General features: G+C 39.9%; 1 protein-coding gene across 15 annotated transcripts in view; it reads left to right on the plus strand.

Annotated features, from left to right (window-relative positions):
- The first annotated feature begins 850 nt into the window (after positions 1-850).
- The window catches only part of LOC113258946 (zinc finger protein 37A-like), a 73,306-nt gene continuing 47,740 nt past the window's right edge, over positions 851-26,416 (plus strand). For 6 of the 15 annotated variants that reach the window (XR_006410064.3, XR_006410066.3, XR_008958014.1 and 3 more), the window contains exons 1-5: positions 1,001-1,151; positions 2,194-2,254; positions 2,869-2,927; positions 10,977-11,103; positions 11,391-11,486. Coding sequence is in view for 8 of the 15 variants with exons in the window: in XM_026504045.4 (XP_026359830.2) it covers positions 1,065-1,151; positions 2,194-2,254; positions 2,869-2,927; positions 10,977-11,103; positions 11,391-11,486 (430 nt within the window). In the remaining 7 variants the exon portion in view is untranslated. Of the gene's footprint in view, positions 945-964; positions 1,152-2,193; positions 2,255-2,868; positions 2,928-10,951; positions 11,104-11,390; positions 11,487-26,416 lie in introns of those variants that run through there. The other 9 variants (XR_007190047.2, XM_057308546.1, XM_026504039.4 and 6 more) reach the window with 6 other exon arrangements.

Here is a 26,416-nt window from a genome sequence, read left to right on the forward strand (position 1 = left end):
AATCTTCGTGTCAAACTTGTTCTTAAAAAGGAAAACATTACTTATAAATAGGAAAATAAATTGACTTGTGGATAATCATTATTGTACTTGCCATGACTGTCTTTTGAAATGAGTTTCACCTCTTGTAGAATTTTATTTTTTTTACATAAATGTCACTAAATGCTTTTCCAGCATGGGAACAAGTGAATTATCATGTGTAATGTCAAAGAGAAAGGGAAAAATTGGCAAAAAAAAATGTTTTCTTTTTGTCAGTGGACATTTTTAAAAGTCAATCAAGAGATCCAACGTAATTTTGAAGAATGGGAAAGGCAAGTTATGCCATGAAAGATGGTATCATGTATTTAAACAAATCGAAATTTGAAGAGCAATTCCCAGTGTTAACTTCATGCCAGGATAACCACTCATAATGCTAAATGGAATATGCTTTCTCACCAATGAATGTCCAGAAGGACGAAGAATGAAATGAGAGAGATAGGACTACTTTAAGATATGTTACAATGTAAAGGGAACACAGACTGTCTCTGGAAGGAATTCTGCAAGCGCATTCTGCAAAACAAGGAACTGCTAGGAGAGCCAATCCATCAGGGAAATATAATTAATGAAATAGGTATGTATTTAAATACTTACAATTTATTTCGGATAAACAACGAATAAAACTGTAGTTATCAGTATGTCTCCTGTTTGTACCTTATTGGCTAATTCGAGCAGCTTTACCCAACGTCCCCGTAAGTCTGAAGGCCGTTTTCCAGCGAGGTGGCGCCAGGGGTTTGGAAAACTTAGTGTGCGCTGTGGAGCTGGACGCGGGCGGGGGTCGCTCCCGGCCTTCTGCGCATGTGCGCCGCGCCCCTCCCGTCTAGTTCGCGTCGGTGGCCGCGGCCTCGCGAGAAGACGGTCCCGGATGCTCCCGCGGCTCGGGGCTAGGCGCAGGCGGGGGTGCGTGGCCGGTGAGCCCCTGGGGGTTGGGCGGGGGTGACCCGTGAAGCGGGAGGTTCCGCGCGGGAGGGGCGGGTGACGGAGGAAGAGGATTTGGTGCCTGAGCTCGGGGTGAGTCCTGCTCCGTCTTTATGCATCGAATGCGAACCAGCACGTCCCACCGCTGTTACCGAGCGAAGCTTGGTGTTTTCATCTCCGAGAGGTGGGCCGAGGCCGCGGTAAGACCGGCGGAAACCGGCCTCGGGGCGCTCGTAGCCCGGCGCTTCCCTCTTGGGGGGGGAACCGTGTTCTTCTGCGCTCACGGTCCCTCTTCGTCCGCCCGGCCACCTGTGGTCAGTGACGCGTCCCCATGGTAACCGCGTACCGGGCTCAGGGAGGTGACAGGACCCCAGGTGGCTAACGAGCAGGGGGAGATGCCCTGCCTCATCCTCTGTCCCGCATCAAACCTGCGAGCTAGGCGGACCCAGCAGCTAGCAGCTGCAGGGGTCCAGACCTTGTTTCTGAAGAACCTGTGAGCCTGGCACCCAAGTGGAGCAGCCAGGTCCCGCTGACGCCGTACAGCCTTGTAGCAGCCGTTTGCGTTTACAGAAGGTCCAGCTTGTGATTTAGGGTGACAGGAAGGTCCAAGAGCTTTAGATCTTGGATGGGGAGCCAAGGTGTCCTGGAACAAGGCAACTCTTGTGAGGGAGGAAGGGGGATCCTGGGAGCAGAGACCCCACCTAGGACGCCAGTCAGTTGGCCGCAGACCTCAGTAGAGATCCAGAGTGAAGGTGGAAGGGGCAAAGACTCTTCCTCAGCCAGAAGCAGTTTGGATCCTCCTGCCAGAACCACGGTCATAGCCAGATTCTCTCAGACTGGGTGGTGGTGGACGTTGTGGGTCAGCTTTCAGGAGGGGTGTCAGCTGTGGCTGGGAGAGGAGGGCATGCCAAAAGGAACAGAAGGTACTGCTTGTTAGGGAGCTGTGAGGCATCATGTGGAAGGAAGGGCTTCCTAGCTACAGAGAAGGAAACTACCTCCTTCGTCCCTCATCTTTCCTCCACTCCCAGATTCTGAGCCTCTTGCTCACTACAGCACAACTAGTCCAGTGCTGATGCCCCCTCTGTCCCGATGTGATAGACTCCGAGATGGTATTGCAGGAAAGGTCTTTGAGTCTCACCTATCTGTGCTCTGCTTAAAGATGGGGGTGGGATAGGGTGGGAAGGAAATGGGTCTTCTTTCACTTACCTTACCTGCTCATAGTCACACGTTTTGTTGTGGCAGGAACAAGAGCAGACATTGAATTGCTTGATGGCCAGGCAGGTGTTTTCTGCTTTGACAACAGGTAAGTCAGAACCAGTTTGTTGTTTTTAATCAAAAGATACATTTGAGAATCTGAAACTGAGTTAAAGTAAGCTCTTTTTTTCCTTTGGGAAAAGACCAGCCCTTAAAAACCCATCCCTTTTTCCAGAACCTAGTGGGATTCTCTGGTTTAGAATGAACATTAAGACTTGATATATTTTTGCTCAGCATCGGTTTTAATGAAAGCATTATGTTCCATTCCTTGGCTTTTCCTAATTTGTTTATTTAGTGTACTTTGTTGTTTTCATTTTTCTGTTTTAAAGCATACGTTGTTAGTAAATCAGGAGAAAACAAAGGTTTTTAAAGATTTTATTTTTAAATAATTTCTACACCAACATGGGACTCAAACCTATAACCCCAAGGTCAAGAGTCGCTTGCCCCACCAACTGAGCCATCCAGATGCCCTGAAAACAAATGTTTTGACATTTAAAAACTGGTATGTCCAACCACTGCGAATTGTGCATGGGCTGCTCCCTCCTTTCCTGTCATCCTTTCTGCCCCTTCTCAAGGCATCTCTGCTTCGGAGGTGTTTTGCCAGCAGCTATGTAGGGTTTTTCAGGCTCGTGACATCTTTTATGATGGTTCTTTCCTTCTCAGCTGTCCCCCTACAGTTTTCCACAATCTTCCAGGGCCAGCAGAAGATGATCACAACCCAGGTGAGTTGTTCATTTATTCCCAGTTTTGCCTAACAGTGATTATGTGAGGTTCATAAAATGTTTGTACTTTCATATGAAATAGTAGAAATGAATACGTTAACATCAGGGCAAGTGCAGAGCACAAGTCAACAAATTACAGTACATGGGCCAAATACAGCCTGCTGCTTATTTTTCTATGGCCCACAAAGTAAGAACTTTTAGGTGGTTGAGAAACAAATCAAGAGGAGTATTTTGTGATGGGAAATTATATGAAATTCAGATTTCAGTGTCTATTTATAAAGTTTTATTGGGACACAGCCATGTTCATTCATTTGTGCCTGCAGCTGCTTTCGTGTTACATGGGTAGAGTTGAGTGGTTGTGACAGAGACTGTGTGGCTTGGCAAGCCTAAAATATTTATTATGTGGCCATTTACCAAAAATGTTTGCGTTTGCTGACCTCTAATACAGTAGGGCAAAGATGCCTTGTAGATAAATGCACATCTTGTGATCTTACTGAGTTTTGAAACTGGAACATAAGTTTTTTGATAAGCTTCATTTGGTGGCATTGTGTACCTTCCAGTGACAGTCCTGCAATTGCATAAAGAAGTGGTAGGCATAGAGTAAGTCTTGTCCAGTTCAGGGGAAAAGTTGAGTTGCACATGAATTGTGCCAGCATTAGGACTCATGGTTGTTCAAAGAAGGAGCACGTTTGGGCAGACCACAGTGATCTAGGGTAGTCAGTAGGATGAGATAGGCTTTGTGACAGCCCTGGGGAGTGGGCAGAATCTAAATTTTTGCAGTCTGGTGAGGGATTCCACTCATGAAATTCACATTTGAACCTTTTTAAAGTATAGAATTCAGTTGCACTTAATACACTCACCATGTTGTACAACCATAACTACCCTCTCCTTCCAGAACGGTTTCGTCACACCAGAAGTAAACCCTATACCTTTAATGAGCAGGGCCATGACTTCTGCGCAAATTACTCCCCAGTCTCCCCAGCCCCTAGCAACCACTAACCTCTTTCTGTTTATGGATTTGTCTATTCTGGATATCTCATAAATGGAATCATACGATATATATAGTCTTTAATGTGTGGCTGCTTTCACTTACCTTAATGTTTTGAAACCCGTCCATGTCGTAGCATGTACCACTACTTCATCTCTTTTTATGACTGAATGATATCCCACTGATGTATAGTCCACCTGTTGTGTATCCATCTGTTGGTGGACATTTGGAGTGATTCCCTGTTTGGCTATTGAGAACAGTACTGCTGTGAGCATTCATGTACAAGTTTTTGTTTGAAGACCTATTTCACGTCTTTCCTGGGAGTAAAATTGATGGGTCATTCTGTTTATTGCGAAACCACCAAACTGTGTTCTACAGCAAGGCCCTTGCAAGTCCATATGAATTTATGTTGGCCTTTGTATTTCTGCAAAGAAAGGGCTGTTAAGATTTTGGTAAGGATTGCATTGGATCTGTGCATCACTTTGGGGAATATTGACATTTTAACAAGATTAGGTTTTACAATCCATGAACGTGACATGTTTTTCCATTTACTTAGGTCTTTAATTTCTTTCAGTAATGTTTTATAGTTTTCAGTGTGCAAATCTTACATATCCTTGCTCAGGTTTATTTAGTATTTTGTTCTTTTAGATGCTATTGTAAATGAAACTGTTTTCTTAATACAACTCTAATTTCTCTTTCAACTTAGTTGAAAGCAAGGAACTGAAAACCACTTGACTTGTAAAAGGAGATGTTATCCATTCTCACTCACCAGTGATTCCTTCCTTTGATGTCCTGGAGGTTTTGGGTCATGGGGGTATTTGCACCTTAGTTAGATTTTCCATATTCTTTGTGAGTATATTTTTTTGGTAAGGAACATGTAACTAGACATTTTTAGCCTAATCTGAAATGCTCTGTCCTTTATATTGAGAATTTAATCTGTTCTCATTTTGTTGTGATTACTGATACATGGTTTTAACTCCTTCATCTTTCATTGTAATTTTATGCTCCACACTTTCTTCTTATGTCTTTAAAAAAATTTATTGAGCTGAAATTCACATACAAAATTAACTATTTTAAAATGACCAAATCAATTCATTGGCATTTAGTACATTCAGAGTGTTATGCAACCACTACCTTAATCAAGTTTCAAAATATTCCCATCATTCTAAATAAAGCCCTTTACTCATGAAGGAGTTTCTCCTTATTCTCTTATTTACCCATCCCTGGAAACCAGCAGTTTGTGTTCTGTCTCTGGGATTGATCTGTTCTGAGTATTTCATACAAACGGAGTCATTCAGTGTGTGGCCGTCTGTGTCTGGCTTCCTTCACCTAGCATGTTTTCAAGGTTCATCCATGTTGTAGTACATATCAGTACATTTTTACTTTTTTTTTTCTTTTTTATTGTGCTAAAATAGAAATAACGTAAAGTTTACCATCTTAAACATTTTTAAGTGTGTGCTTCAGTGCTGTTAAATACATTCACATTCTGGTGCTTCTGTCACTCCATTCATCCCCATAGTCTTTCATCTTGCAAAACTGAAATTCTGTACCTAATAAACAATAACTCCCCACTGCAAACTCCTGTGATACTTCCTGCTTCTGTAATTTTGACTACCTGAGGTACCTCATACAAGTGGAATCCTGTAGTATTTGTCCTTGTGTGACTGCCTTATTTCACTTCGCATAATGTCCTCAAGATTCATCCATCTTGTAGCATACTGCAGACTTTTTTCCGTTTTTAAGGCTGAGTAATATCCCATTGTATGTATATATACATTTTGCTTATCCATTCATCTGTCCATGGACACTTGAGTTGTTCCATGTTTTAGCTCTTGTGAATAACAATGCTGCTGTGAAAATGAGTGTACAGACATCTTTTTGAGATCTTCTTTTGGATATTTACCTTGAAATAGAATTGCTGGGTCATATGGTAATTCTATTTTTAATTTTTTAAGGAGTATCCATACTCTTTTTCACAGTGGTTATACCATTTTATTCCCACCAGCCGTGCATGGGAGTTCCATTTTCTCTACATCCACACCAACAGTTGTTTTCTGTGTTTTTGGTAGTAGTAATCATAATGGGTGTGAGGTGGTATTTTACTGTAGCTTTGATTTGTATTTCCCTAATGATTCATGATATTGAGCATCTTTTCTTGTGTTTATTGACCATTTGTATATCTTCTTTGGAAAAATATCTGTTCAAGTACATTGCCCATTTTTGAATTGGGTTGTTTGGAGTTTTTATGTTACTGAATTTTAGGAGTTTATATATTCTGGATATTGATCCCTTATCAGTGATCTGACTTACAAGTATTTTCTCCTATTCTGTGGATTGCCTTTTTACTCTGAATAGTATCTTTTGTAGTGAAAATATTTTCACTTTCATGAAAAATTTGTCAGTTTCTTCTTTTGTTACCCATGCCTTTGGTGTCATATCCAAGAAATCTTTGCCAAATCCAATGTTGTGTAGCTTTTGTCCTATATTTTCTCCTAAGAGTTTTATCATTTTAGGTATTACATTTAGGTACTATATCTATTTTGAGTTGATTTTTGTATATGGTGTTAGGTAAGGGTCCAGCTTCATTCATTTGCATGTGGCTATCCAGTTTTTCCAGTGCCATTTGATGAAAAGACTGTCATTTTCCCATTGAATGGTCTTGACAACCTTGTCAAAAATCACTTGACAGTATATGTGAGGGTTTATTTCTGGACTTTCTTTTCTATTCCATTGGTCTGTATGTTTCTTTTTATGCTGGTACCATCCTTTTTTGATTACTGTGGCTTTGTATTAAGTTTCGGAATCAGGAAGTATGAGTCTTCTACTTTTGTTTTTTTTCAAGATTGTTGTGGATATTCAGGTTTCTTTAGCTTCTGTATGAATTTTAGGATGAAGTTTTTCATTTCTGCAAAAAATATCATTGGGATTTTGCTAGGGATTTCATTGAATCTGTAGATTGCTTTGAGTAATATTGACATTTTAACGGTAAGTTTTCTAATCCATGTACATGAGATTTGTTTCCATTTCTTTATGTCTTCTTCAATGACTTTCAGCACTGTTTTGTAGTTTTTATTGTGCAAATCTTTTACATCTTTGGTTACATTAATTCCTAAGATTTCTTTTGATGCTTTTGTAAGTGGAATTGCTTTTGTAATTTCCTTTTCAGATTGTTCATTGTTCCTGTATAGAAATGCAACTGATTTTTGTGTGTTGAAGCATCTTGCTACTTTGCTGAATTCATTTAGTTGATCTAACAGCTGTTTTTGTGGAGTCTTTAGGTTTTTCTAAATATAAGATTATATCATTTGCACAGATGATTTTATTTTTTCCTTTTCAATTTGACTACCTTTTCTTTTTCTTGTCTAATGCTGTGACTAGAACTTCCAGTACTATGTTGAATAGAAGTGTGAAAGCAGGCAGCCTTGCCTTGCTCCTGATTTTAGAAGAATAGCTTTCAACCCTTCACCACTGAGTATAATTTTTCCTGTATTTTTTACATACATGGCTTTTATTATGTGGGGTTAGTTCCCTTCTATTCCTATTTTGTTGAGTGTTGTTATCATGAAAGATTATTGAATTTTGTCAGATGCTTTTTCTGCATGAATTGAGATGGTCATGTGTTTTTTTCCTTCTTTGTGTTGTTGTGTATTATAGTGATTGATTTTTGTATGTTGAACCATCCTTGGATTCCAAGAATAGATCTACTTGGTCATGGTATATAATCCTTTTTATTTTATTTTATTTTTTAATTGAGGTATAATTAACATACAACTTTATATTGGTTTAAGTTGTACAACATACTGATTCAACAATTCTATACATTAGTCAGTGCTTACCACAATAAGTGTAGTCACCAGCTGTTGCCATATGTGATTATAATATTATTGACTATTTACTGCTCTGTATTTTCATCTCCATAACTTATTTATTTTGTAACTGGAAGTTTGTAACTCTTAATCCTTTTTCTCAGCAATCTCCCACTCACTTCCCCTCTGGCACCACCAGTTTGTTCTCTGTACTTATGGGTCTATTTTTCACTTATTGGTTCATTTGTTTGGTTTTTCAGATTCCACATGTAAGTGAAATCATATGGTATTTGTTTTTTTCTGTCTGACCTATTTCACTTAGCATAATACCTTTTAGGTCCACCAATTTTGTCACAAACGATGAGATCTCTTTCTTTTTTTATGGCTCTGTAATATTCTGTTGTGTCTGTATACCAAATCTTCTTTCTTCATTCATCAGTGGACACTTGGGTTGCTTCCTTATCTTGGCTATTGTAAATAAAGCTGCGGTAAACATAGAGGTACATATATCTTTTCAAATTAGTTTATTTTTTCCTTTGGATAAATGCCTAAAGAAAGTAGAATTAATGGAGCATATGATATTTCTATTTTTAATGTTTTGAGGAACCTCCGTACTGTTTTGGCTGCACCAATTTCATTCCCACCAAAAATGCATAAGGGTCCCTTTTTCTCCACATCCTCACCAACACTTGTTATTTCTTTTTGATAGTAGGCGCTCTTACTGGGGTGAGGTGATATCTCATTGTGATTTTGATTTGCATTTCCCTGATGAGTGATGTTGAGCATCTTTTTATGTCTGTTGGCCATCTGTATATCTTCTTTAATCAGTGATTTAGTTTATTTTGTTTTGTTTTTTGTTTTTTGGTGTTGAGTTGTATATGCCCTTTATATATTTTGGATATTAATCCCTTATTGGATATATCACTTGCAGATATTTTCTTCTATTCACTGGGTTGCTTTTTTTGTTTCATTGATGGGTTCCTTTGTGCAAAATCTTTTCATTTTGGTGTAGTTGCAATAGTTTATTTTTGCTTTGTTTCCCTTGCTGTAGGAGACATATCTAGAAAAATATTTCTATGGCCAATGTCAAATTACTGGCTATGTTTTGTAATAGGAGTTTTATGGTTTCAGGTCTTACATTTAGACCTTTAACCCCTTTTGAGTTTATATTTGTGTATGGTATAAGAAAGTGGCCCAGTTTCATTATTTTGCATGTAGCCATCCAGATTTCCCAGCACCAGTTGTTAAAGAGACTGTCTTTTTCTCAGTCTTCATTCTTGCTTCCGTTGTCGTAGATTAATCGACCTTATAGGTATGGGTTTATTTCTGGGGGTCTCTATTCTGTTCTCTCTCTCTATTGTGTCTTGTTTTGTGCCAGTGCCATATGTTTTGATAACTATAGCTTTGTAGTATATTATAATCCTCTTGCTATGCTGCTAAATTCTGTTTGATAATATTTTGTTGAGGATTTTTTACATCAGTGTTCATAAAGGATATTGGCCTGTAGTTTTCTTTTCTCTTTAAAACAATTTATTTAAACAAAAAAAAAAATAATTCACCCATTGCCCATACTCCACCTCCCACCTCTGGCAACCATTGGTTTGTTTTCTGTATGAGCATATTTTTTTAAGATTCCACATATCAGAGCGATCACATGGTACTTGTCTTTCTCTTTCTGCCTTATTTCACTTAGCGTAATGCTACAAAGTCCATCCACGTTGTTGTAAATGGCAAGGTTTCATTCTTTTTTATGGTTGAATGATATTCCATTGTATACATATGATAGTTCTAGTTTTAGGTTTTTGAAGAGCCTCCATACTGTTTTCCATAGCACCAATTTACATTCCCACCAACAGTACACAAGGATTCCTTTTTCTTTACATCTTCACCAACACCTGTTTTACTTCTTGTGTTTTTGATAGCCATTCTAACAGGTATAAGGTAATACCATTGTGGTCTTGATTTGCATCTCCCTAATAATTAATGATGTTGAGCATCTTTTTAATGAACCTGTTAGTCATCTGTATGTCTTTTTTGAATAATGACTATTCAGATCTTCTGCCCGTTTTTTAATCAGATTTTTTCTTTCTTTTTTCTTTCTTTTTTTTTTTTGACAAATGAGTTGTACGAGTTCTTTATATATTTTGGTTATCAGTCCCTTATTAGATCTATTACTTCCTATTCAGTAGGTTGCCTTTTCATTTTGTTGATGATTTTCTTTGTGTGCAAAAATTTTTAGTTATGATGTAGTCCCACTTATTTATTCTTTCTTTTGTTGCTTTTGGTGTCAAATCTAAAATCATTGCCTAGACCTATGTCAAGGAGCTTACCACCTATGTTTTTTCTAGGAGTTTTATGGTTTCATATTTTCCTGTTTCTTTGTATGCCTTGTGATTTTTTGATTGAACACTGGGCATCTGACTAATAATGTGGTAACTCTGGAAATCAGATTCTCCCCATTCTTCAATGTTTGCTGTGCTTTCTTATTGTTTTTGTTTATTTTTATTCATTTTTTGATTGTTGTAGGCTGTCTGTGTACCAAGGACCAGCCTGATGTGTAAACTTAATGTCTTCTTAGGTGTTTTCTGAGCCTTTCCTTGCATATGCACAGTCATTTTCTAATTCTCCTAGTATATGTAGTTGTTTTTGAATGTCTTAGTCTTCAGTGTCTGGTTCCTGAAGGGGGAAAAGCAAAGAATGAAGGAGGAGAAAATGAAAGGGAAAAACACGAACTGAAGGGGACTTGCACTGACTGGGGGAAATCCATCAACAGTGGCTGTGTGCCTCTTTGCACTGGTGTGATCAGAGGCATCGGTCTGCAATCAGAGCATGGGAACTTGTACAGAACCCCTTTGTGATTCCCGTCTGTGTTGCATGTGTTTATGGTGTGGATTCTTTAAGTCCTGTGGTAGCTATGTCTTTGTATGTTTCCTTATGAGAATAGCTTCTTTGAGACCAGGAAGAGTATTTTATTCAACTTGGAATTCTCAGAAACTAGGGCAGTTCCAGGTACATGTGGGCACTCAGATTTTTTGTATTAAATAACAAAATAATTCACCAATGGTATTTCTAGTATGATTTTTTTTTTGTACTTACAAAGTATTACAGAAAATAAGCTATATAGTAGAGGTCCTTAGTAACATTTTCTGGCCAGTTTTCAACAGTAAAAAATGGTAAGAGTTAGTCTTTGAACTTCTTTTTTTCATATCACCTGATTCTGACCACTTCAGACTGAGCAGAAACGTGCTTTTCCAGGGATCATTGTCATTCAGGGATGTGACTGTGGGCTTCACCCAGGAGGAGTGGCAGCACCTGGACCCTGCACAGAGGTCCCTGTACAGGGATGTGATGCTGGAGAACTATAGCCACCTTGTCTCACTGGGTAGGTAGTGTTTGTTTTTCATGTAGACCCCCAGTATGTGTGTCTTTTTTTATTTACAGAAACTTGCAGAGTTTTTGTAGAGTATAATAATATTTAACTTTGGAATTTGGAGGTCAAGGATGACTTATTCATTTCGGTTATCGGAAGGAATTTGTTTTTTTCTCCCTCATAACAGGGATTAAATTAATTTTTTTTAATTGTATAGTCTTTGAGTTATAACGTCCTCCACCTTCAGAGGCCCTGAAATTCATCCAGTTTGTCCCAAGTCATACAGTTCTCATTCACAGGGTATTCCATTTCTAAACCAGAAGTGATCCTCAAGTTGGAGCAAGGAGAGGAGCCGTGGATATTAGAGGAAGAGTTCCCAAGCCAGAGTGACCTGGGTGAGTTAGTACGTATGAGCCAAATGGCACTTAGGAGAAAATTCGATCACAAAGGGTTAGTTCAGAGCTTTAAGGCCATTGAAATGGTCTTCAGGAATCACTTCTTAGAGGCTCTGGATCTTTGGAAGTAGCATGTTGACATGACTGAAATGTTCGATGTCACTGAATCATCCAGGATCTCCCAGTGTCACTTTTATACACAAATGTTATCTTTTTTTCCTCCCTTAGGAATAAATTATATAGAATTAAGTACACAGATCTTAAGTGTACACATGTACTATACGTATGTGTATGTATTCTTACTATATATATGTGTATATAGAATATACACACGTGCCGTGTGTGTGTGTGTGTGTGTGTGTGTGTGTGTGGTATCTGGCTGCTTTGGTGCAGTATTATGTCCGTGAGAAACGTCCATGTCGTGTGTAGTTTATTGCTTTGTATGGCTGTGTAGCATTCCATTGTGACTATCCCAGAGTTTATCTCTTTACTATGTTATTGAAACATATTTAAGATGTATATTTGAAACATACTTGTTTTAAAGCATACTTGTTTTGAGGTATTTGAAAAACATTGATGAATATTCTTGTGTGTATCTTTTTAAGGAGGGTATAAACTCTTAATTCTGTTACATGTATGACCAGAAATGGACCTGCTGGGTAGAGTATCACATAGTTAGCGTTAGCAATATTTTTTAGTTCAAAGAGTTTTCCAAAGAAGTACTAAATTATATTGCTGCGAGCAGTGTGTGAGAGCTTTAATTGCAGTTTATTGCTGTGAGCACTTGGTATTGTCAGTCTAATTGAGCCATTTTAGTCGTTATGTTGTGCTGTCTCGTTAGGTTTGAATTCCCCTTTCTCTGATGACTGATGGTGTTGAGCGTCTTTTCATGTGTGTGTTGGCTATTTGCATCTTCTTTAGCAAAGTGTACTATTCAGGTCTTTTGCCTGTATTATTTTATTGGATCATTAGTCTTTTTCTATTGAATGATAGAAGTTTTAAAATAGATTCCAAATGTGAATCTTTGGCAGATGTATGTACTGAAAATACCTTTTCTCAGTTATATGTCTTGTCTTACCATTCTCTTGATGACTTTCTGATGACAGGTAAAAAGACTGTTCTTTCTCCTGCTGAATTGTGGTTTTATCTTTGTCATTTATCAGGTGACCATGTATTTGTGGTTTTGTTTCTGGGCTTTCTGTTTTGTTCCATTGGCTGATTTATCCATCTTCTTTACAATACCATTGTTTTTTATCTTTATAATTTAATTATAAGTCATGACATCTGGCAGTGTTAGCCTTCTAGCTTTGCTATTTTCTTCAAGGTTCCTTGGCTACAGCATGAATACAGAATGTTGCCAAGAACATCTTTAACCTACAAAATATATTAAAATAATTTCTATGTTTCCAGATATTATGGCCAGTGCTGTGGTACTATGAGCTTTTGCATTTTCATATAAATTTTAGAATCAGCTTGTCAGTTTCCACAAATACACACACACACTCGTACCCCTATACTGTTTTAAGGCTTTTATTGGGATTGCATTGATCATTTTGGAGAGAATTGACATCTAATGCTAGTGTATAGAAAAACAGTTGGTATTTGCACACTGGCCTTGTATCCTGCAACATTGCTAAGTTTTACTCATTCTGGTAGTTGTTTTATAGATTTCTTAAAAATTATTAGGTCAATAATTGTATTCTCTATGAATAAAGACAAGTTTACTTCTCCTTCCTAATGTTTATCCCTTTTTTCTTTTCTTTGCCTATTGTGCTGGCTAAGAATGCCAGTAACATGTTGTACAGAAGTGGTGAAGGTGAACATCTTTGTCTTGTTTTTGACTTCAGGGAGAAACTATTGAGTATTTTAGAATTAATTTTGATTTTAACTGAAGGATTTCTATAAATGTGCCTTATCATTTTGAGGAAGTTCTCTTCTGTTCCTAGTTTGCTAAGAGTGTTTTTGTTTTTAAAGATTTATTTATTTATTTTAGAGAGAGAGAGAGAGCAAGCACATGCATGGTAGGGAGAGGGAGAGAGAGAGTGTCTTAAGCAGACTCTGTGCTGAGCAGGGAGTCTGACATGGGGCTCAGTCTCACAACCCTGAGATCACAACCTGAGCCAAAACCAAGAGTCAGATGCTTAACTGACTGTGCTACCTGGGTGACCCCCTGATTTTTTTATTTTTTGAATCATGAATGAGTATTGAATTTTGTCAAATCCTTTTTCTGCATGTATTGAGATAATCATGATTTTTCATATTTATTCTGTTAATATGCTGAGTAATATTGATTAATTTTCCAATGTTAAACCAACCTGATATGTCTGAAATACATCCTCCATCATGATGTACTTTGCTCTTATAATCACTGAATTTGGCTTTTCACTATTTTATGTAGGATTTTTCTGTGTGTGTGTTCATAAGAACTATTATCCTGTAACTGGCCTTCATTGTAATGTTTTGAGGTTTGGGGTTGAAGACTGCACTCCTTTCATTAGATGAGTTGAGCAGTGTCTCATACTTTTCTATTCTATGGATGATATTTTATGAGATTATGTTATTCTTTGATGTTTGGAAGATTTCACCTATTGGGTCTCTTGGTGGAGATTTTAAATTTCAGACAGTTAAATTTTTAGTATTTATCTTTGTTAATTTTACCATAAATACAACACATGAAACAGAACAGATGAATTAGTATTTTACTTAAAACTAAGTAACAACTTTGTGGTTCCAGTTTCTTACTCTTGGAGCAATGAGACAGAAATCAGGTGTTCTACACATACATACAAAGTTGGTATTTTGGGTGAAATATACTGATAAAATGAATGTGAGTGTTTCTATAGAAGAGAGAGGTAGCTGTCTTCCTACCCTTTTAAAGGGAGAGAGGAAACCTTTGCTCCTTTGGAAAGAATCCTGAGTTTACACTCTAACCCTTTGGACTATGAGTAAATTTCTTCAGGGGAGAAAGAAGACCACTGTCTCCAGCCTTATACCCAGGGATGTCACTAGGGCCCCAGGTTCCAGCGTCCCCACTGAAATGTAAGTCTCTCTGGAGTCTATTCCTGTCTAACTAGTCATAAATCACTTTCCAAGTCTCATTCTTTTACCTTAAGCTCCAAGTTTTATTGAGATTTGCTCAAAAAGTCCTAGCTGTGCAGAAACAAAATTTATTTTCCCTACAGCCCCACACAACCACTCATTTTATTTTTGACTTCTGGCCAGTTTTTCTGTGTACATGCCATTCCTCAGTCATTTTGGTTTAGTCTTTAACCATCAAGGTCTGTCTTAGAAAGCTAGATGCTCTTCAGGCATTTCCATTTGCCTTTTACCTGGCCCAAGGTCAAACCAGGGGCAGCAGTTTGTATTAGTATTTTGCCCAGACTTGGCCTGCAAGGAAGAAGTCTGTGGCACATTCTGTTATCCATAGAGCTCTGGCCAGCCAGTTGAAGCTGATTTGAATGCCTTCCAGACTGAGGCAGGGCCGTGAAGCATTTTAGCTCAAGACAGGGACAGCTTCTGTAAGTCTTTCTAACAGAATAACCACCCAATAGGTAAACCCGCTCCCAGAGGTCATGTCTGAGGCCTGTTGCACCACCAGGTATTCCTCAAATTCTTGAATGTTTCTGATAACCACCCCTGGGTGCAGATCACACTTAGACTGCAAGTTAATGCCTGATTTTCACACATGCACACATGCAAGCCCAGTCCCAGAGGGTATACCTGGAAATAAAGATTTTGCAGTTGTTAGGAGCACCCTCCCTTAACCCCAGCATGACTTCTCATTGTCTGGTAAGCATTAGACTCCCTACCCCCAATACCAGTCCAAATATTTGATTTTGTCCTCTTTTCAGAGGGACTGCCTGAAAGCAGTCAGTTCCAAACAGTCCCACTTGTCCATGACACCATGTTACCTGCCCCTCTTCTCTGTGGTGTGCATGACACCTGGAGGTGTTCCACAGGGAAAGTGTAGGAGCTGCTGTCTTTTGATCAGAGCATCAAGCAGGGCTGAGAGAAGCAGCTGCCAGTTTGAACAGCAGGGATTCGGTGCCATTTGTAGTTGGGTTAAGCAGCGTGGCTGGCAGTTAGGGAGAGCAGCAGAGGCATTTCTCCTCTGGGAGGAGAACTCCAAGAAGAGGTCTGAAGGACGAAGGTGAGCAACAGCCCTGTCCCCATGCTGTTATAAAGGTTCACTTTCCCAGGTGTCAGAGTTCTTGCTTTCCTCCCATTGTTAAAAATCTGTGTGTCTTATCAGTAACTGCAGCTTCACGTTTTTCCAGTCATCTCTACTCTCAGCCAGAACTTTCATCTGGAGGGGCTGAGTGCCAGGGAGACCAAAGCCCTGTAACAGAAAAACATTTTTACAGGGCGCCTGGGTGGCGCAGTCGTTAAATGTCTGCCTTCATCTCAGGGCGTGATCCCGGTGTTCTGGGATCGAGCCCCACATCAGGCTCCTCCGCTAGGAGCCTGCTTCTTCCTCTCACACTACCGCTGCTGTGTTCCCTCTCTCACTGGCTGTCTCTCTGTCAAATAAATAAATAAAATCTTAAATCTTAAATAAATCTTACATAGTTTAAACAGAATTAATTCTAATCCTCGAAACTGTTTTTTGGCCATGCTCTGGGCCTGGAGTTGCTGTCAGGAGATATACAGCACGTCCAGGGGAATGGTCGGGGTGAGATCTTGAATTTTCAAAATTTTCAGAATAGGTCCATATACTTACCCCCCCCCACACACACATATCCCCTTTTTCCTAATCATACCCAGTAAATAGACTCGAGACCATCCCTTTTTGAGGACAGCTGCATTTAATAGTCTGCTTTGCTAAGACTTGTGTACCAAGAAGGAGGTGGGGCAAATAAACTCATTCTTGCTCATTCTTGAAAAGTCAACAGTGGTGAGATATCCTCTAGAGGAAGTTAAAATTGAGATTTGATTCACTGCCCCACCACCTTGCACCTCCCACAGGAATCCTGAGGTAAGAATACGGTCCACTTCTGTGGTCTGTGTTGTGCAGGTCCTTGCATCAGAGCTAGCCCTCTTCATGATAATAACCCAGATGGTTCGGCCAGGACCCATGGTGTTTCCACAGCTCACAGCACCACCGGGCTGGCATTTCACATCATAGTCACAGAGTTCTGCCACTGAACAGGTTGACCACACCTGCTTGGCAGAGCTGAAGGTCACAGCAGAGCAAGCCGCTAGGATAAACCTCTGTGATTCCAGGCTTTGGACAGATACCCTAAGGCCTTTCTTGCAGGGTTTTATTGTAAAAAGTCTTTTTTGACCTTGCCAGTGGTGAATTCCAAGTTGATCCACCCAAAAGATGGGTTCAACAGGCTAGAGACTCATCATCAGTCTCTAGTGGGTCAGGCATCAGATTTTAACAAGAGCTCATTAGCATACTCAAAATGACTTTTCCAAAAGGCAGTTCCCGTAGTGTCTCTCCGTCTGGACACTGCCTCCCTAATCATGTTCTCTCCTTTGCACACTCCCTCCCTTAGGCAAAAATCGTCAATCATGGAGGCTTGCTCTGTCTCCAGTATTGTAAGATTCTAGACAGGGACACTAAATCCTCACCCACAGGGGCGCCTGCATGGGTCAGTCAGATAAAAGTCTGCCTTCGGCTCAGGTCATGATCCCAGGGTCCTGGGATTGAGCGCCTGCATCAGGCTCCGTGCTCAGCGGGGAGTCTGCTTCTCCCTCTCCCTCTTCCACTCCCCCCGCCTGTGCATGTGTGCACTCTGTCTCTCAAATAAACAAATACAATCTTAAAAAAAAAAAAAAATCCCTACCTACACACACTTCTTTCCTTGATGGGAATGACTGTCTCTAGGACTTATGCCAAATTCTCTCCTACCACATGTTTTTGGATGTAGTAGCCATAAAACAATACAAAGCTGTTTTTAAAAATTCCCCCCCCCCTTTTTTTCTTAGTACAAATTTTGCAGCAACTCCTGGCAGCTAAATTCAGCATTGGCAGGTTTACTGTCACAGCTGTCTGGACCCTGGCTGGGGCAGGGCTGGGGCTGCAGGGCTGCCATGGATGTTTTTTAGGTTCCCCCCACCTTTAAAATTTCTTCTTTGACCCATGGGCTGTTGAGAAGTGAGTTGCTTCAGTTCTTGAATTCTAATTTAATACAGAGAATTTCACTTTCTTGAAATAATTTCAGTTGCTTGAAATTTGTTGATACTGTTTTCATAAATGTTCCATGTGCACTTAAGAAGGAGATATAGTCTGTAATTATTTTGTATAATGTTCTATAATGGTATTTTTTCAGGTCTTCTGTATTCTGATTGTCTTTTGTCTTCTGTCGGATACTAAGGTGTTTTAAAATCTCCAACTGTGATATTTCTTGAAGCTGTATTAATTAGGCAAATAGAAATTTAGGATTGTTACATGTCACTTTGTAATGGACGCTTCATCCGTGATGCAGTGCCTGTCTCCATACATGCAGCGATACTTTTGCCTTTGAGTCTGCTTCTGGTATTCGTGTTGCTACACCAGCTTTCTTTTCTTTAGAGTTTGCATGGTATGTTCTTTTCCATCCTTTACCATCAGCCTTATCATTTTCTTATATTTAAAGTGTGTCTCTTATAAACTGAAACAGTATTGTTTGTTAAATCTAGTCTGACGTTTAAAATTTCTTATTTAGATTATTTAGTCCATTTATGTTTACTCGTATAATTGGACTTAAGCCTACAGTCTTGCTATATCTTTTCTTTATGTGCCATATCTTCTTCCTTATTCCTCATTTCACAACTCCTTTTGGGTTTTTAAATTATTATATTCTTTTGCCTCTCTTCACTTTTAGTTATATATTCTTTCAGAAAATTTGTTAGTCTTTTTGAGGTTACACTATACGTAACAGTATGTAAGTATGGACACCAGTGGTGTGAAGATGTTCAAAGTCATGGGAACTACATGAGATCTTCTTGCTCGTGAATATAAATAAAGGAGAGATATGGTCTTATGGCTGAATCCTGGGGCACCACGAGGTTTAGAGGTTTAGAAGTGATGAAGATGAGGAGGATTGAGCAGTGGGGACTGTAGGAGGAATCTGTGAGGACAGACTAAAGTTGAGAGAATATGACGTTCTGGAGGCCAAGAGAAGAATGTATTTCAAGGAGAAGTAAATGGACCTCAGGTTTGAAGACGGAAACATAAAGTTGGCATTTTAACCTTGACTTCTTAGAAACAGGAATACAAGAAGGACTAACAGATGCAAATCGAATCCCACTTTCAAAAGAACTAGCAGATAAGTGAAATAAGTCAAGCAGAGAAAGACAACTATCATATGATTTCTCTCATCTATGGAACATAAGAACTAGGATGATCGGTAGGGGAAGAAAGGGATAAAGAAAGGGGGGGTAATCAGAAGGGGGAATGAAACATGAGAGACTATGGACTATGAGAAACAAACTGAGGACTTCAGAGGGGAGGGGGGTGGGGGAATGGGATAGACCGGTGATGGGTAGTAAGGAGGGCACGTATTGCATGGTGCACTGGGTGTTATACACAACTAATGAATCATCGAGCCTTACATCGGAAACCGGGGATGTACTGTATGGTGACTAACATAATATAATAAAAAATCATTAAAAAAAAAAAAAAAGAACTAGCAGAAAGTTTAACTCTCAACAACAAAACAAGGGGAAGGGTTGCCAATAGCAGTGAAGGTGTGTGCCAAGCTGCGGATTTCAGAGCTGCTACTTTCGAAGGTGGAACCTCAGATTGTCAAACCTAATCTTTTAGAACAGCAGGAAGGACTTTCAGTGTGGTGGTAGATCTCTCTACTGGGTTTCTTCCTGAGAAGCAGAGGGATGGAGTGGAATGAGGACTCATAGGCACAAGCTGTGTTGGAAAGCTGCAGTCCATCTGTGAAGTGGGAGAAAATGAAAAAGACTTTATACTTGAAAAAACTAGAAGGACGTGTCTCAGTTGAAGAGTAGTAAAGATTGAGGAGAGCATGCAGTGCCCTTTTTAAACATTCCTGCCAGTTTGGAATACGGTTCTCAGTTCACCCCGTAGGAAAGCTGGATGAGAAAATAACTGGATCAGGAAAAACCCACCTCCTTCAGTGTTCAGGAATTAAAAAAAGTAATAACAGCCATCACAAGATATATTCAAAATTATTACAAGAAACAGGAGAAGACAGGACAAGCAAGTGGTAATTCACCTGAAAAATGTTGTCATGTAATGCCTGAATATTGTTAACTAGTTTTTAATATAAATTAACAATGAAATAATGGCTTTGGGTATGCATGAACATAAAATAGGCAAATAAGAGATTCTGAAAGAGATAGTAAGACCACAGGAAGATGTATTATGAGCTGTGTTATATCACAGGAAATAATTGGGGAAAAAAAAGAATAAAATCACTGCAGTAATCAAAACACAATTTGGAAAAACAGATGTAGAAAAGATAATGCTGAAAATATAGAAGTTATAAATGAGAAACCGAAACAACAAAGGGTGTGGAAACAGTGCCTGACATCAAGTAATGGCTTCTTGTTCTCATTACATATGTTTTATAATGTTTATCCCAAGTTTCCTTTGCCAAGACAAGCTCATTGAATACTTTAGCTCACTTCTCCATCCATGTCTGTCCATCAAGAAGTTAATTCCTGGTCATATAATTAGGCAATAGTATTTTACCCCGCCCCGGATTTTGATTTTACAAAGAGAAAGGTCTCAGTTTCACTCCTTGATAATCTAGAATTACACATTATTAACGATTTTGCTTGAATGGAGCCACATAGAGCCAGATTTTCATAATAATTCAGAAAGTCATTACCACAAATTCTTTGTAAACTTACATGCCAGGTCTTCAGGCATTAGATTCTGATTTGTCAGATAGACATTGACACAGAGACTGAAAAATCATATCTGTGTTATCGTTCTTATTTCTTCTTACCCGAAATAACACATGCTCATTTTAAAGTTATCCTAGAACATGAAAGTCAACCCTGTGTCATCCCCCTCATACACACACATCAAGTCCTAAGAGGAACAGGACACATTTGATGTGATTTACACAGTTTTGTTAATAACATTTAAATATTTATTTTCATAATAAAACTAACATTTATTAATATCGTAAATATTAAATATATTATTCTTTATATGCTTTTTTGAATCTTTCATTAGCATTTTACCATAGTTGCTGGTTTTTACAGGAGTGTTTTTAAAAGTACAGACATTAAACCACTTAATATTTCAGTATGATGCCTAAAAACTTGTGTTTGGTAAAGCTCTCCAGTTAATTCTGATAAAAACCATTTGTTAAATACCATTGACTTAATATCTATTCAGAGTGTTGAAAGATAATCATAGGTAGAGTTATAGCTGCCAGAAACATAGTTGAATGAAAATCAGAGCTGCATGAAAGATTTAAAAATTCAGTGTTTAACAAAAACATTGTTATAGCAGTGTAGTTCATGTTTGTGTTAAAGTAAATTATACAAACAGGCTTTTTAAAAACTTTTTATTTTAATCATTCAGTGCTTATCAGGACAAGTGCACTACTTAATCCCCATCATCTATTTCACCCATCCCCCCCACGTCCCCTCTGGTAACCATCCATTTGTTCTCTATAGTTAAGAGTCTGTTGCTTGGTTTCTCTCTCTTTCTTTTTCCCTTTGGTCATTTGTTTTGCTTCTTAAATTCCACATGAGTGAATTCATATGATATTTGACTTTCTCTGACTGACTTATTTCATTTAGCATTATATTCTCTAGCTCCATTGATGTCATTGCAAATGGCAAGATTTCATTCTTTTTTATGGCTGAATAATATTGCATTGTGTGTGTGTGTATCTTCTTTATCCATTTGTCAATTGATGGACACTAGGGCTGCCTTCATAATTTGACTACTAGAAATAATGCTGTTATAAACACAGGAGTGCATAACCAAAAAATATTAAGGTACGGGTAAATGAAAGTTCCAGGATCAGGTTTAGAATTGTAGGTTTCGGGGGATCGAGTTAAGATGGCGGAGGAGTAGGGGACCCCTTTTTCAGCCGGTCCCCTGAGTCGAGCTGGATAGGTACCAGACCAGTCTAAATAACCACGGAATCAGCCTGAGACGCAGGAAGATACATCTGGATCTCTACAAATGAACATCTCCAGCGCTGAGTATTGAGGTACGAAGAGGGGAGCCGTGAAACCACGCACAGATATCGGAAGATAAATGGAAGGGGGAGGGAGCCGCCACGTTCGGGCGCCGGGAAGTGGCAACCACCTGCACGGGGGAGCGAGCGGACTCATGGACAGCACCCTCAAGAGAGCGGACTGAGACTGGTGAGCCAGGAGCTCGCGCCACCAGGCATCTCGTGGAACACCGGAATCCCGGTGTGCTCACGGGATCCAGACTGAGACCGGGAGCTCCTGGAGCGCACGCGGGGCGGCTGGAGGCTGGCGGGCCACCTGCACAGGGGAGCGGGTGGACTCGAGGTCGGCACCCGCGAAACAGCAGACTGAGACCCTGAACTGGGTGCGCGCGCCACCAGGCTTCTCACGGAACTCCGGAATCCCAGTGTACTCACCGGGCATAGACTGAGACCGGGAGATCCGGGAGCGTGCAGGGCGGCTGGTGGCTGGCGGCGTTAGAAACACAAAGGACAGAGATGCGCCGGCCCTGGAAGTGAGGGCTGGGATGCCGGGTGTGGGGCGCACATCCCGGGATGCTGCAGGGTTGAGCAGCACCAACAGAAACAGAGTTAAAGTGGCCAGAACATCAGTGGAGAACAGGCCGTAATCCCTCTGATCTGAGACAGAGGCTGAAACTTGGCCGCTGCTGCTCTGACTCTCAGAAGAGGTACAGCAGACTGCCAGGGAAAGCCGCCAGAGAACAAAAGCCTGGAAATACCGGCTCACAGCGTGCCCATCCCCATCCCCCCTCGCAGGGGACACGGAGACTCTACCCAAACAGGGTCAAACAGGGTTGCCTGAGTATCGGCGCGGCGGGCCCCTCCCCCAGAACACAGAAGGGAGGCTGAAAAATCAAGAAGCCCACAACCCGGGGCGCCTGGGTGGCGCAGTCATTGAGCGCCTGTCTCCAGCTTAGGGCGTGATCCCGGCGTTCCGGAAAGGAGTCCCTCATCGGGCTCCTCCACTGGGAGCCTGCTTCTTCCTCTCCCACTCCCCTGCTTCTGTTCCCGTTCTTGCTGACTGTCTCTCTCTCTCAGATAAATAAATAAATAAAATCTTTAAAGAAGAAGCCCACATATCTAAGATCCCTATAAAACAAGGGGCACAGCCTGGGACACAGTCAATAATTTGGGCTCTGGACAACCCCGCAACCTCTCCTCATCAGAATGACAAGAAGGAGAAGCCCCCCCCCCAGCAAAGAAAAGACAGTGAGTCTGTGGCCTCTGCCACAGAAATAATGGATATGGATGTAACCAAATTATCAGAAATGGAATTCAGAGTAACGATGGTCAAAATGATGAGTAGAATTGAAAAAAGTATTAACGAAAAGGTTACTGAGAATATAGAATCCCTAAGGACAGAAATGAGAGCGAATCTGACAGAAATTAAAAATTCTATGAGCCAAATGCAGGCAAAACTAGAGGCTCTGACGGCCAGGGTCACAGAAGCAGAGGAATCGGTTAGTGAATTGGAGGATGGGTTAATAGAGGAAAAAATGAAAATAGAAGATGGTCTTAAAAAAATCCATGCCCACGAATGTAGGTTACAGGAGATTACTGACTCAATGAAACGATCCAATGTTAGAATCATCGGCATCCCCGAGGGGGTGGAGAAAAACAGAGGTCTAAAAGAGATATTTGAACAAATTGTAGCTGAAAACTTCCCTAACCTAGCGAGGGAAACAAACATTCGGGTCCAAGAGGCAGAGAGGACCCCTCCCAAGCTCAACCACGACAAACCTACGCGACGTCACGTCATAGTGCATTTTGCAAATATTAGATCCAAGGATACAGTATTGAAAGCGGCCAGGGCAAAGAAATTTCTCACATACCAAGGCAAAGGCATCAGAATTACGTCAGACCTGTCTACACAGACCTGGAATGAGAGAAAGGGTTGGGGGAGCATATTTAAAGCTCTTTGAGAGAAAAATATGCAGCCAAGTATCCTTTATCCAGCAAGGCTGTCATTCAGAATTGATGGAGAAATAAAGACATTTCAGAATCGCCAGTCACTAACCAATTTTGTAACCACGAAACCAGCCCTACAGGAGATATTAAGGGGGGTTCTATAAAAGTAAAAAGGCCCCAAGAGTGATACAGAACAGAAAGTCACAATCTATAGAAACAAAGACTTTACTGGCAACATGGCATCATTAAAATCATATCTCTCAGTACTCAGTCTTAATGTTAATGCCATAAATTCTCCCATAAAAAGCCACAGGGTTGCAGATTGGATAAAAAGAAATGACCCATCCATTTGCTGTCTACAAGAGACTCATTTCGAACCCAAAGATGCATTCAGACTGAGAGTAAGGGGATGGAGTACCATCTTTCACACAAATGGACCTCAAAAGAAAGCTGGGGTAGCAATTCTCATATCAGATAAATTGGATTTTAAACTACAGACTATAGTTAGAGACGCAGAAGGGCACTATATTGTTCTTAAAGGAAGTATTAAACAAGTGGATATGACAATTATAAATATATATCCCCCCAACAGGGGAGCAGCAAGATACACAAGCCAACTCTTAACCAGAATAAAGAGACATATAGATAAAAATACATTAATAGTAGGGGACCTCAACACTCCACTCTCAGAAATAGAACACCCTGGCAAAAACTAAGCAAAGAATCAAAGGCTTTGAATGCCATACTCGACGAGTTGGACCTCATAGATATATATAGAACACTACACTCCAGAACCAAAGAATACTCATTCTATTCTAATGCCCATGGAACATTCTCAAGAATAGACCATGTTCTGGGACACAAAACAGGTCTCAACCGATACCAAAAGATTGAAATTATCCCCTACATATTCTCAGACCACAACGCTCTGAAATTGGAACTCAACCACAAGGAAAAATTTGGAAGAAACTCAAACACTTGGAGACTAAGAACCATCCTGCTCAGGAATGACTCAATAAACAGGGAAATCAAAAATCAAATTAAACAATTTATGGAGACCAATGAGAATGAAAATACAACAGTCCAAAACCTATGGGATACTGCAAAGGCAGTCCTAAGGGGGAAATACATAGCCATCCAAGCCTCACTCAAAAGAATAGAAAAATCTAAAATGCAGTTTTTATATTCTCACCTCAAGAAGCTGGAACAGCAACAGAGGGACAGGTCTAATCCACGCACGAGGAAGCAGTTGACCAAAATTAGAGCTGAAATCAATCAAGCAGAAACCAGAAGTACAGTAGAGCAGATCAACAGGACTAGAAGCTGGTTCTTTGAGAGAATCAATAAAATTGACAGACCACTGGCAAGACTTATCCAAAAGAAAAGAGAAAGGACCCAGATTATTAAAATTATGAATGAAAAAGGAGAGGTCATGACGAGCACCATTGAAATTGGAAGGATTATTAGAAATTTTTATCAACAGCTATATGCCAATAAACTAAGCAATCTGGAAGAGATGGAATCCTTCCTGGAAACCTATAAACTACCAAGATTGAAACCGGAAGAAATTGATTCCTTAAACAGGCCAATTAATTATGAAGATTGAGTCAGTGATAAACCACCTTCCAAATAACAAAACTCCAGGCCCGGATGGTTTTCCTGGGGAATTCTACCAAACATTCAAAGAAGAAATAATACCTATTCTCCTAAAGCTATTTCAAAAAATAGAAACAGAAGGAAAGCTACCAAACTCATTCTATGAGGCCAATATTACCTTGATCCCCAAACCAGGCAAAGACCCCCTCAAAAAGGAGAATTACAGACCGATTTCCCTAATGAATATGGACGCCAAAATCCTCAACAAGATACTTGCTAATAGAATCCAACAGTTCATTAAAAGGATTATCCACCACGATCAAGTGGGATTCATACCTGGGATGCAAGTGTGGTTCAATATTCGCAAATCAATCAGCGTGATACATCACATCAACAATAAAAGACTCAGGAACCATATGATCCTCTCAATTGATGCTGAAAAAGCATTTGACAAAATACAGCATCCTTTCCTGATTAAAACCCTTCAGAGTGTAGGAATAGAAGGTACATTTCTCAATATCATAAAAGCCATCTATGAAAAGCCTACTGCAAATATTATTCTCAATGGGGAAAAGCTGGAAGCCTTTCCCTTAAGATCAGGAACACGACAAGGATGTGCACTCTCGCCATTATTATTCAACATAGTACTAGAAGTCCTTGCAACAGCAATCAGACGACAAAAAGGGATCAAAGGTATTCAAATCGGCAAAGAAGAAGTCAAAATGTCTCTCTTCGCAGATGACATGATACTCTATATGGAAAACCCAAAAGAAGCCACTCCCAAACTATTAGAAGTTATAGAGCAATTCAGTAACGTGGCGGGATACAAAATCAATGCTCAGAAATCAGTTGCATTTCTGTACACGAATAACGAGACCGAAGAAAGAGAAATTAGGGAATCCATCCCATTTACAATAGCACCAAAAACCATACGTTACCTTGGAATTAACTTAACCAGAGACGTAAAGGATCTGTATTCTAGAAACTATAAATCACTCTTGAAAGACATTGAGGAAGACATAAAAAGATGGAAAGATATTCCATGCTCATGGATCGGAAGAATTAACATAGTTAAAATGTCCATGCTACCCAGAGCAATCTACACTTTCAGTGCTGTCCCGATCAAAATACCGAGGACATTTTTCAAAGAACTGGAACAAATAGTCCTTAAATTTGTATGGAACCAGAAAAGGCCCCGAATCTCTAAGGAACTGTTGAAAAGGAAAAACAAAGCTGGGGGCATCACAATGCCGGATTTCGAGCTGTACTACAAAGCTG

Source organism: Ursus arctos, unplaced genomic scaffold (assembly GCF_023065955.2).
Source record: "Ursus arctos isolate Adak ecotype North America unplaced genomic scaffold, UrsArc2.0 scaffold_7, whole genome shotgun sequence".
Taxonomy (NCBI): Eukaryota; Metazoa; Chordata; class Mammalia; order Carnivora; family Ursidae; genus Ursus; species Ursus arctos.